At 40.7% G+C, this 13577-nt stretch overlaps 1 protein-coding gene across 14 annotated transcripts in view; it reads right to left on the reverse strand.

Moving 5' to 3' along the window:
• Nucleotides 1-13577, reverse strand: part of LOC119658934 (transient receptor potential cation channel trpm) — a 489577-nt gene that overhangs the window by 247133 nt on the left and 228867 nt on the right. For all 14 annotated transcript variants that reach the window (XM_038066779.1, XM_038066781.1, XM_038066780.1 and 11 more), the window contains one exon: nucleotides 5236-5660. In XM_038066779.1, coding sequence (XP_037922707.1) covers nucleotides 5236-5265 — 30 coding nt within the window. In that variant the 5' untranslated portion in view covers nucleotides 5266-5660. The remainder of the gene's footprint in view (nucleotides 1-5235; nucleotides 5661-13577) is intronic.

A 13577-nucleotide genomic window follows, 5' to 3' on the forward strand; every position in this document is an offset into this window, starting at 1 on the left:
GTTCTGAGAATGGATCTGGGAATAAAATAACCACTTCCCAGCCCCGACCCTTTCCACGAATGCATTAAATGTCAAAACTGAGGCCAATGTTGAAAAGTATGAGACCTTTCATTTGAAAGCCCACATGACCGTATGTGGTGAAAAAAAATGTGCACTCCCCTTTTCTATGTATGGAAACGTCCCACCCTCTGAAGTTTGACACAGAACGATATAACTCACCGTTTGCAAAAACATTCGCAGCTCCCACCTTCCCACCAAATTTCATGTCACTCAGTATAACCGTTTCTGAGAAAAGTGCGTCTGACAGACTGACAATGATTCTATCTCAATAAGGTTTTGTTTAACAGATCCAGATAGCTGAGTGGTTAGAGCACAAGGCTGTCGTACGGAAGATCGCGGTTCAAATCTCACTGGTGGCAGTGGTATTTGTATCGTGATTTGACGTCGGATACCAGTCGCCTCAGCTGTGAATGAGTACCTGAGTTAAATTACGGTAATAATCTCGGGCGAGTGCAATGCTGACCACATTGCCTGCAAAGTGTACTGCAGTGTACCGTTACGGTCTCGAATGAAGTGTTCTAACACACTTCAAGGCCCTGATCCAATTGGATTGTTGCGCCAACGATTATTATTATTATTATTATTTGTTTAACACAAAATCTTAAAAAGGGCTCACCTGGTAGCGGTAAAGGCCAAACGGGGTTGAGGAGAAATAGCTCCTTTATATATGGGACTTTAATATTTCACTCGAATGTCAATTATTCCCGTTACGATGTCAGCATCTTTTTAGATGGCTTAAGATGCAGTAAATTCGCGCGAAATTGATAAGGTTGAACTGCTACAACTTAATTAGTGTCAAAGTTGCAGCAGTTCCACCTTATCAATTCAAATTCTCATGAAACTTTGCAGTACTGGGCGCGGTACTCTCCTCTTATTATCATAATCAACGGCGCAAAAACCGGTGTCCGGTCGTGGCCTGCCTTAATAAGGAACTCCAGACATCCCAGTTTTGGGCCGAACTCCACCAATTCGATATCCGTAAAAGCTGTCTGGCATCCTGGCCTACGCCATCGTTCCGTCTCAGACAGGGACTGGCTCGTCTTCTCTTTCTAACATAGATATTGCCCTTATTGACCTTCCGGCTGGATCATCCTCATTCATACGGATTAAGTGACCCGCCCACCCGTCTATTGAGCCGGAATTTATCCACAACCTGACGGTCATGGTATTGCTCATAGATTTCGTCGTTATGCAAGCTACGAAATCGTCCATCTTCTTGTAGGGGGCTAAAAATTCTTCGGAGGATTCTTCTCTCAAACGCGGCCGAAAGTTCACTGTTTTTCTTGCTAAGAACCCAAGTCCCCGAGGAATACATGAGGACTGGCAAGATCATTGTCTTGTACAGTAAGATATTTGACCCTATGGTGAGACGTTTCGAGCAGAACACTTTTTGTAAGCTGAAATAGGCTCTGTTGGCTGCCAACAACCGAGCGCGGATTTCATCGTCGTAGCTGTTATCGGTTATGATTTTCGACCCTAGATAGGGCAAATTATCAATGGTCTGAAAGTTGTAGTCTTCTATCTTGATTCTTCTTGTCTCACCAGTGCCATTTGATGTTGTTGGTTGGTTGGTTTTTGATGCTGACGTTGCCACCATATATTTTGTCTTGCCTTCATTGATGTGCAGCCCAAGATCTCGCGCCGCCTGCTCGATCTGGATGAAGGTAGTTTGTACGTCTCGGATTGTTCTTCCCATGATGTCGTCAGCATAAGCCAGAATTTGGATGGATTTAAAGAGGATGATTCCTCTCGCATCACGGATCACTTTTTCCAGGGCTTGTTCTCTTATGTTACTGGTAATTTGGTTGGTAAACATAGGAGGAACTTATGGGGGTTTTCCCAGGTAACTCACCAGAGAAGTTTGTAATATAGTATTGTTAAGTTTAATTGAGCAGATATCGGAATGGGACATATATTGAAGCCTAGATTTCATAAAAAGCGAATGGCCCTGAATTTTTTCAGATTTCTGAGTTGGGCAGTTTCCGAAAATGAGTCCTGTCTCACTTTAAGTTCGCACATTTGTACCTTTCACTTATTGAAAAAAGAATAATGAAAAATAAATAACGACCAATTCCGCGCGAATCTAATCTTCCCTATTTGAGGTCAGAAATTTGACCAGAAACGAAGTATTGGTTATCTGTTCCCTGCCGAACACTCGCCATCAATCAGCATTCTTCTTTCGACAAAGAAGAAAAGACATGTCTTCAATTATTACGGTGATCGAAACGCGACCATTTCCAATTCCACGTATGACATCAGAGGCGATGTTCTCTCCGCTTCCCCAACCCTATACAGAAGTAAAAACGTTTCTATCTTGCTTGCATTCAGAAAATTAATCGAATGCAAATTATTGGGGAGGGCATAGCACCGTGCTACCAGTTCTCTGTTTCCAACCAAATAGCCGCAGACTACCAACTCCCTCCTGGCCACAAGAGAGAAAAAACATTTCAGTCACATTAAGGTAAAAAGAGACAATCCCAAAAAATTGATCGAACAACTTTTCAGCCTCCAACTGACAAGGCCCATATTATAGAAACTTAAAAGACGCTCCCCTTGCGACAAAACTGGAAGGCTGCAGGCAACTCCAATGACACCTGAGACTGAGTTGAGAAACTATTGCTTCTCTATTTGCTACACCAAAACAAAGTTGGGAGCCGGAAAAAGACCACAAGTTCAATTCAACAAAACCAAACGAAGGCTTCGCCCTGGACCTAGCGAATCATGGGCCCTACGTTTAGCGCCGTGGATAGTGACTTAAGTGGCACTCCACGCCTGCAGTCGAGCCTCATGAACTTCACGTGTTTTCTTCCAATAAGTTCCCACGATATCCTGATATTTGTTTTTCAAATAAAATGTTCCGATGCGATTCCAAACCATCGGTTTAAGGACACGTGAAGTGTAGCTCGTAAGGGACCAAAGTGTTCAAAAGAGCCCACACATTCCCAAGCCTGTCTAGTAAAGAGATATTCAAACGCGGGTCGACAAATTGCTTCAGTGAAGCTTCAGTATTTGCGGGTGAATCTTCACGGTCAATTTCGCCAGGTTTTTAAGTTTTTGTGTAAAAAAAAGTTATTAAAATCGGTTTACTATCTGTCTGTCTGTCACACCTAATATCTCAGAAACAATTACTCTTATTGATACGAAATGTGGTAGAAAGGTTGGACAAAAGAGGAGTGTAAATTTTTTTCACCGAGTATAGTCGTGAGAGGTATCGATCTTGGTTGCAAATGGAAGGAGTGCGGGGTCCCAAAAGGGCCAGTTACTTCAAGAACCGTTCTCAGAAACTACACAACCCATGCATATAGTATCTATGGTGTGCCTTAAAATACTCTCTGTGTCGATATCTCTCCAAATAAAGTTAATAATAGTATATTACCAAATTCATTATAAGTATTACAAGTACATTTTTTAGAAATTGACCCCTTATGTCTATCTTCGAATGATCGAACAATAAAGAGTATACTATAGAAAGAAGAAGAAATTGTCACTTTTGTATTCTAAGAATTTGAATGTCAGTATCATACTAAAGTGAATGGTTTGACAAACTAACAGCATAAACATTATGAGCTAGGTACAAATGGGACAATTGCCACACAAATATGCTTACATAAGCAATATACAAAAACCTTCATGCCTGAAGCGTTTAGCGTAAGGTTTTTTTTCATTTTCTGGAATAGTCCTTCCCTTTAGGTTACTCTACCCGGGATGGTTTTTCACCATCGACCAATCGAACACAATCCTGAAATGCTAATAATCCTGTAGCCGCGATGCTCTCCTTAGAAGATATTTAATATCTACACAATTGCATAAGTTTCGGTGTGGGAATTGAAATATAGTCTCAGATTAATGAATTTCTTATGCAGTCTCTGATACAAAAGATTAGAATGGTCATGTTACATAAAAGAAAGCGTATAATTTCCGCGGACGTGATAGAATGTGATTTTCAGTTTCGCTTAAATTTGCAGTTCATATTTGTGATTCGTTGCGTAGAATTGTAAATTTTCCGGTAGTACAGTAAATCATGTAAGTTTATGCAAATAATAGGAAAATATGTAATGAATTGTACGCGCAAATCGAGCATTAAAATAAACTAGTATCATGGCAGTTGCCGTTATTCTGAAATAGAGATAAATTGTCACAAATATACAATTCCTACCATAAAGTGCGTTATAAACCAACTCAACAAAGTTACTCGAAGTGAGAAACTAAAAGGAATCTAAAAGTTCATGCCTGATTACTCTCGATAACGCTCGACTTTACGAAACAAAGTGGGTTGAAGAGTAATCTGGTACTATGTCACTAAAGTAAAATCTGGGATGTTATGGGATGGGACTTATTTCTATATAATTTCCGTGAAAAATAAGTTGAAAGTGTCAAATTTGTTCAGAGTCACTGAAGAATATGAGGAAAAGAAGGTAGCATTGACCTGATAGGGTAGGCCAGGGCGGTACTGACCACGGGCACTTGGAAGTTTTGTCAAATCCTGTCTTGCCGGCATGTACGGTAGATGAACAAAACTTAATTTATTGGAAAGGGAGATGGTTATGGAAATTCATGAAGATGGTTATGAATAGCTTATACCGAACCCAAAATCAGCGTGCTCTTTTCTTTGCGTTTTGCAAAGAAACGACGCGAAGGTTTTGAAAAGGGTTTTCTCTACATTTTGCGGTGTTGAGTTACTTTTTACAAGCCTACAACTTCAAGTTCAGCCTAGACACTTTTGCTATTGACTTAGTAATGCAATATAACCGTTTGGGAACTCAAATTTCTTTGCAGTGAGAATGCACAAGATCATGTTGTGAAGGTTAATGCTAGCAACGAAAAATGCATGAAATCTATTCGAGTGATAAGCTCCATAGAGTTTTTTTTTGTAATAGCGAACGGCTTATAACGTAGAAGTCACGTGATCTTGGGATTTGCAATGATGACGGCCCCACTTTGCCAGGTGATGAAAACATGCTTCCTAGGATGTCACCAAACACGAAACACTAAGAATTTATCTAGCTTAAAAAATAAGGAAGGCTTGGGTCTTCGTTCTCAAACCTTTTTTATGCAAACTGTAAATCGAGAGTAATCAGGCATTTTATAATATCACAATCTTGTAGAAAAGTTTTCCTACACTACTTTATTGCATTAGCACACAATATCAAGCAAATTTAATTTAATTATGCTTACCGGTTTTGGTTGTCGCTTATGTTTTAACATATTATATGCAAGAATAAATGGGAAACGACCCAAAAGGATGTTCCTTCTTCGTAATTACGATTATTTCACGATGCAAATCCCTGTTTGCTCACGGCCTGGTAGAATCAAAGTTGAATATCTTTCCCATGGTAACTACGAAGGATGATTATCGGTGAATATGTGACAGCTTTACTGTTATACAATCGTTTTTCTCTGTAGTGATACAATCTCGGTCGTTTCAAATACTTATAACAAGTTCACATGTTGAAAATTTTAGCGCCGTTTCTTCCTACGATCCAGTCTAGATCCCATATGTGTGATATATTATAAAAACAGTACGAATGAGACGATATGTGAATTTTCTCGCATATTGACGGTTGCAAGGTTCAAGGATGTATACGTCAAAGAATATCTTCCTGTAATTAGACAGAAAATGCAATGTCAGTATGAACGTTATCGTTATGCTAATGTTTGAATTGTCTATAACTACACGTTTGGGATTACTGATAGAATATTGAGACTTCATTCGTATGGTAACGGAGGTTGTGTTTAGAAAAAGAGTCTACGTGAAAATGGCAGTGGGACTTTTTGTATTCACGGTGAAACGAACTTCAGGACAGGCAAAATAGTCGAGAAGCATACCAACAAATAACAACCTGGTCAGAGGCGCTGATCATAACCTGCGCGAATCAGTGGGCTAAAAATTAGTTAGGGGCAACGACACTCTTTATCACACAGTGTTATGGTGAGAGATAGATGATTGACATAAACAAGATAGCGGCTCAACAGGAATGTAGTAAAAATTAAAAAACAGATCCGGAAAACCGGGGTTGATCAAGGCACATAAAAGCGATCAACGAAGCAAAACAAACTATAGAAACATCCAGACTTTACAAGCGTTATATAGGTGGAGAAATTCCCTCTATTTGGGAAAGGGTAGAAAGGATAGGATATATACCCAATGTGAGGAGAAGGTACACCTACTTATCAAAGCCCATTTCCCAAAGTCCTACACCACTATGGAACACAGTAACAGATAGAAAGGGAAAAGGAAAACTGAAGAATTGCTAAGAAGATATGCTCAGAAGTCAGAAGAAGAGGTTATACAATGGAAGCTTTTAAACTATTAAAATCACCCGAAGAAGATTGTATCTTCCCAACAGCACTCCAAAGGGCACTAGAAACCATTCCGGGCTTCCTCCGGAGTGTGATAACGGGCAGTAAAAAATATACCAACAGCATGGAGGTGGCCAAAAGTAGCCATCATTCCGAAAGCGGGTAAAAAGGCTTTTTTTCGTCCTAAACTTTTCAAATCAATTTAGCCAACTAACATCATTCGTGCCGAAAACAGGAGGTCTCAGACAACTATATTAGAATTAGCGTTTCAACCAATGATCGCTAACATTCATACCAAAATGCTTACTGAGAATTACGACCAACCAAAACTACCTTGTATAAGTTAGTTAACACGCGATGCAATAGGCACCAAAGAAATAACATTTTTGGATATCATTTGCTTTCGGCAAGACATCGCACACGGAAATACAAAATGCTTTTTTCCGCAAGGACCGGTTGTATCATCATGAATACATGATATTATCCCGAGAAACCCGGGTTCACAGGATAGGATACTATCCCTGTTAATGTGAATTATATTGGGTTGGGGAAAAAATAATGTCGTATTTGTAATCGAAATTTGACGCTTTGTTTAACATACTTAGAATTATCCGATTTAAGTCACATATGCGCCGTTTTGTTCGCAGACTTGTTGCCATTCGGAAGGCGACTTCATTATCCCCCCTTATAGAATTCCCCCTCCTCTTTTGAGGCGAACTTAGTAGCACCAAGAGTGTTTTGCATGGACCGGAAGAGATGGTAAACACTTGGTGCCAGATCCGGACTATACGGTGGGTGCGACAGGACATCCCATCCGAGCTCCCGTAGTTTCTGGCGAGTTATCAGAGATGTGTGAGGCCGAGCGTTGTCCTGGTGGAATACAACACCATTCCTATTGACCAATTCTGGGCGCTTCTGGTCAATCGTCTGCTTCAAACGGTCGAGTTGCTCACCTAAGAGGACCGAATGGAGGGTCTGGCCATAGTTGAGCAGATCATAGTGAATGATTCCCTTCCAATCCAACCAAACATACAGCAAAACCTTCCTGGCCGTTAATCCGGGCTTGGCGATAGGTTGGCCCGGCTCGCTGCCCTTCGACTACGATCATTTTCGCATGAGGTTGTCATACGTGATCCACTTTTCATCACCAGTCACCATCCGCTTCAAAAATGGATCCAATTTGTTCTGTTTTAGCAGTACATCGCAGGCGTTGATTCAGTCCAAAAGATGTTTTTTGCGTCAACTCGTGTGGCACCCGAACAGCTAGCTTATTTTCGAATCCAAATGGTTTCGAACGGTTTTATTGTCTATACCCAGTTCCTGGCCAATCGAGCGAATGCTCACATGCCGGTCTACTTGGATGATTTTGACGATTTTATCTGTTTCTACGACGATTGGCCTACCAGTACGGGGTGTATCTTCAACATCCACTACACCAGAACGAAATCGATCGAACCAACGCTGTGTTGTGCGAATCGTTACAGTATCGGGCCCATAAACCTCACAAATTTTTTCGGCCGCCTTCGCTGCATTTCTACCTCTCAGGTAGTAAAAATGTAAAATATGACGCATTTCTTGCTTGGTGGACTCCATTTTTGACGCGCTATAACTTGAGACTGAAACGTACGATCACAACACTGTCAGAGAGACGTTTGTAGCACAGATTGTCGTCTTCAAATCGCCGTATAGTATGATCCGATGCGATAAGTACAACACAAGATACGTTTAAGTGTCGCCATCTATCGACAAAATACGGCATTTCTTTTTCCTCAACCCTATATTAGTTGGCGAACCATTAGAATAGGAATAAAGATCTATCGTATAGTATTAATATGTAGGTGCAACTATGCCGCACCCTGTGTAATAGAAACCATTGATTGTATTTTTTTAATGAAAAACTTTGGTTCTGCTTATGAAATTTATTTATGTATTTAATCCATTAGAATTGATTCCAACAAGTCGAGAAAATGATATCGGCCAAGTGGCCGCCGCCAGAGTTGATAATCATGCGGGCGGGTATTATGGCAGATTCTCGCTTTCCTAGCGAATATTCTCCTTAAGGGTTTCAAGGGTCTGATGCTTGTTGACATAAACAGGCGACTTAAAAAAACCCCATAAAAAGAAATTTAGAACGGTTAAATCGAGTGATCTGGCCGGCCAGTGGAAATCACCAAAACGAGAGATAAAGCTCTTCTTCTTGCTACAGAATACCCGTTGTGGCTTGAGCAGTATGCACCGTTGCACCGTCCTGTTGGAACCACATGTTCTCCAATCACAATTTATCCAATCGATGAAGAAAAAAGTCGGTTATCACAGCTCTGTAGCGCTCGCCGTCCACAGTCGTCGTTTCGCCCGCGGCGTTCTCAAAGAAAAATGAACCGATGGCTCCTCCAGCTTAACAGCACACTAGCAGTAATTTTGATCGGGTGTAATGGCTCTTCTTGGGTGATACACGGATTTTCGGTGCCCCGGAAACGATTATTTTTTTTATTCACTTAACCACTAACATGGAAAAGAGTCTTATCGTTCTTGATAAGTTTCGATCAAAAATTGTCCTCATCTTTGTTAAGATTCACGATTGCTTGAGCATATGCTAGACACGGTTGGCAGTCAATAGCTAATAGCATTATCTGCACTTTGTAAGGGAACATCTTTAAATTTTCCAACAAAATTCTGCGAGGAGACCGTCGGCTAATATCCAATTGCCTGGCACATCTTCTGGTCAATGTTTCGGGCTCTTCGTCGACATCTTGGCACCAGAAGTGCTATTTTCAGCAGAACGGCTGGTCCGGGGCCGGGGAACCTCTCGTGTTGTCCCAGTCTCTTTAAGGCGAGTGGTCAAACCTCGCAATTCAGTTGATGTCGGACGGAAATTCACGCTGCGCCAACGCGACCGACGAACCGTTCGCAAAAAAATGGAAACAATGATTCCGCATTTTTGCGATGTAAACCGATTTATGGCTTGTCGATTTGTATTCTGCGTTTGTTTACTTCATAAATATCAAAACCGAATTGACAAATGGTTTCTAAAATATGGAAATATTTGAGGAGATTTCGGGATAAATTTTGAGGCCTGATTTGTGATTCTTTCTCAGATTTGTTGGTTGTATAGGTTCTGAGAACTTCTCTACTTCTCCTTGCATTTCATACGACACATGATCATATTCCAAAGAAAAAAATTTGAAGTCTGTTTTAAACGTATGAGAAGCCCTTGAACTCAACGCTCCCTGCAAAAGGTTTCACGGATCACATGTTCTTAACAAATTTTATGGCACAGCTTTAGTCATTTCCGAGTAAATCGCATATGATAGACAGACAGACATTGAGTCTTTTTTAATAAGCATTTATTTTGTAAAAAGCCTTAAACAAGTCAGAAGCCGGAAACTCCGCGCTTCAGGTATGAAAGGTTTTGTTGACTTTTTACGAAAGAATATTTAGTACACTAAGACTACAAATAGCTCGCAGTGTATATACAGTATTAGGCATCCCCAGAAAATGTTGATCCATTGAAAAGTACAAATTACTTTTATAAACGCTTTGGATACAACCTAGGCCGGTACAGTTACATGTAGAAACAAGTCGGAATACCGGAAGCTCGCGCTTCGGGTATAAAGGTTTTGTATTCATCTTATGTAAGAAACTTCAACGAGCAAATCCAACATAATCCCTGATATTTTTCCAAACTACAAGCCATACGTACATATTGCAGATATAGATATTATCCTCACCCTAAACAAACAAATTGCCTATTTCCGAATACTGTACAAATAGATGCACGTATATAAATTGATCGTATCCATATTTCCGATTTACTTCGTGCACAAAGAATACATATGTACATATATAGCACTTAATATACGTGCTGGTTGGTTTAATATACAAATATATCTATCTGAATTAGACACTACCCGCAAACTTCATTAGCACGCATATACTATACACCTACATACACACGCGTCTGTTTGGAGTAATTGATATTCATATAAAAATGACTAAAAAACTAAAACAAAATAATTCTTTCCGCCCGCACTCATACGAACTCCATTCGTTGTGGTATTGACGAATTGATATAGGATGATAACGTCATACACGTTGTAGAATGCACAAAATTCACGAAAAATGGCAAAGTTTCACCCCGTATCACTTTGTTAATAAGAGTTGGATCTTCTTCAAACTTAACCAAATTGTGCACTATGTTATTCCTTATCCCCGTACCGAATTTTGTACTTCTGGGATGAACATAAGGGGGATTGCCGTTTAAATTTCTAAAATGTGGAAATATGCTATTATTAACTTTATTTGTGCAGATACAGCAACCGGATGTATTTTGAGGCCTAGATTTCATAGAGATACACCACTGTGATTTTTTTAGATTTTTCGGTTGGATAGGTTCTGACAACGAGACCTGTTACACATTTTGGGGGCATATTTTGAGCCTCCACTCCCCTACGTTTCACCCGATATCAAATATGGAAAAGTACTAATTGCGCCCTTTCATTTGATACGCCACATGGCCACATTTTATGAAAAGAAATTTTGCACCCTCCATTTACATGTATGGGGAGCCCCCCTTAAACTTAACAAAAAATGGCGCCACTTACGGTATGTAAGGGGAACAACAAATCACATGCTCTCACCAATCTTCGTGACAATCGGTCTAGCCGTTTCCGAATAAATCGAGTGTGACAGACACACAGACAGACGTATCTGTGAGGAGTGGCAGGATCTCCCACCAGGCGCGACCCCAGCTGGCAGATTGGGCATACCTATTGATGTGTAAATATGTGTTCATGCACTTTTCTTTTCTGACTGTGCATGGGCTAATGTTTCCTCATCTCTGGCACATGGACCAAAATGGCTATGGGAAGGATACCCAGAACATAAAACTGTGGCGCGCCAGGATCCGCAGCATTCGAAATTTATTTCGAATGTTGCGGATGCTGACGGGCAGATGGCGCAGAACTCTCCACTCACTTTAGAAGTCGCCACTCATTTAGAACTCGCCACGGGAGTGGAGAATTAGCGGTGAGAAAGTGCCGTTGGTTGGGACAGAAAGGACCGCATGGAAATAAGCCGGTCTCTTCTGCCTCCAACCGTGGCATAGAACACATCGGGCCTGTGTGAATTCATTTTGGTTCAAGTAATTTAGCGTCTTATAATTTATGTTAATAGGCTTATTGACGCAGTGAGTGTAATTTGTAATAAGAAACTATGATTGAACAAACCGAACGATAAAGAATAATTAAGGAAAGTCATAAAGAATTGATCATTCTAAAATTGTTGTAAATGGAGTGAAATATTGGTATATCAATTGATTTGAATATAACAGACGCTATTGATCAAGTTTGACCTATTATTTAACCGAGAAAAATGTAAACGAATTCTTGTTGACGACGTGTATTCATTAGCGCATGGAAAATACAGCAAAAAACCACCACAGAAGACGAAAGAAGCAGGAAACTTACGGTGTAGGGGCGCGGAACCCCAGTACCGGCGGCTTTTGGGAATAGGCAAGCGGGCTCCCGGTCGCCGATATCCCTCGACCGCATTGTCTCGGTGGTGGACAACTTGGCCACCTGGGCATATAATGTTGCAAGTGATTTGGATCTGGAGAAGGAGGTGTTCAAGCGAAGTACGACCTTACCAAGAACACCGGTAACAAAACCAAACAAAGATGAATTGAAGGCAGATCATTGGGTGACAAAAATCATGGCAACACCCATCGCATATGTTCAAGATGCGCTACAGCAGGAGTTGCTCCAGGAACAAGGAAGGGATCCATTAAAAAGAAACTCGTCAACTTTGAAATCTCCACCAATGCCAAGATAGATGAAAGATAAAGTACAGACAAAGTCAATAAACGCCAAAAGTGAGGAAGCGTATAAAAGGAATAACCCTGCCCGAGCTTATAAGGAGCAAAGTTCCGATCCGGAGGTATTACCTTCCACCTAGCTTGGGGTGAAAATAGTTCAGCTGTCCGAGTTTATCAAGAACAAGCACAACGTGCACAAAGCCATAAAAAATATGGTTAGGGCTATTAGAGTCCCCTATAATAGATCGTAGATGGAGGAAAAGAATAATAAGGATTCACCGAACCCCGCTGTGCTAACAGTGTCGCAAGCGACTCAAGTGATGCGGCGAAATAAACGAGTACGCCAAGAGGGGGATCCTCTAAATAATCAGCAGGCCCCTAAGAGAAAACAAGTCGGGAAACTGAAGCTGGCCGCTTCCGGTATGAAAGGTTTTGTTTGCTTCTTCTTTGAGTATATTTGAGTGTAGAACTATCCCATTTGTACGTAGCCCGTTAAGAATATCCATTTAGCATGTCAGATTTGTAAATTTACACGGTAAAGACAACTTTGAGCTACTCTAACTTTGTTACTAATAGTATGATTTTGATCAAATTTGGAGATAATATGCTCCATATTATATTTTATACTACTAGCAACTTTTATAACTCTGAGGTAAATTTAAGGGGGGTTTTACTCAATTTTCTCAAAAATATGGTAATATACTATTATTAACTTAATTTGAACAGGTATCGATATGGAGAGTATTTTGAGGCCTGGGCACCATATAGAGGCAGCTTCCTGATTTTTTTTTGAAATTTTTCGGTTGGGGGGGGGGGGGGGTTTGAGAATGGGTCCGTTAAAGAAATCATCACTTTCCACTCCTCCCACTCCCAACCTTTTTAATAAATCTCAAACCTAAGATCGGCTTCGAAAAGTAATTAAGGCCTTTCATTTGATACCCCACATTACTATATTCGGTGAAAAACATTTTTACACCCCCTTTTTACATGTATGGGGACCCCCCCCCCCCTAAATGTCAACGTAGAAGGATATTACTCCCTGCAAATCTGGGGGTCCACAGGTCCCACCTTCTCACCAAATTTCATGTCAATCGGTATAGCCGTTTCTGAGAAAAGTGCCTGTGACAGACAGACAGACAGACGGACAGATATTGAAGTGATTTTAATAAGGTTTCGTTTTGCAAAGGAAACCTTAAAAAGGCGGGCATGACATTCCGAAAACCAGCACCAAAAGCTTAGAAGGAGGAAGGCGTTGCGAAGCCCATGACGAACGAAAACGATGGATGGAATAAAGTTACCAGCAAAAAAGCGAAAGGAAAAGCAAAAATGCGAACTAACAATTGTTATCTCCAATACGGGTAATCTGTCCTTCGCGTAGATACTCGAAAAGGTCAAAGCTGATCCC

Source organism: Hermetia illucens, chromosome 6 (assembly GCF_905115235.1).
Source record: "Hermetia illucens chromosome 6, iHerIll2.2.curated.20191125, whole genome shotgun sequence".
NCBI lineage: Eukaryota > Metazoa > Arthropoda > Insecta > Diptera > Stratiomyidae > Hermetia > Hermetia illucens.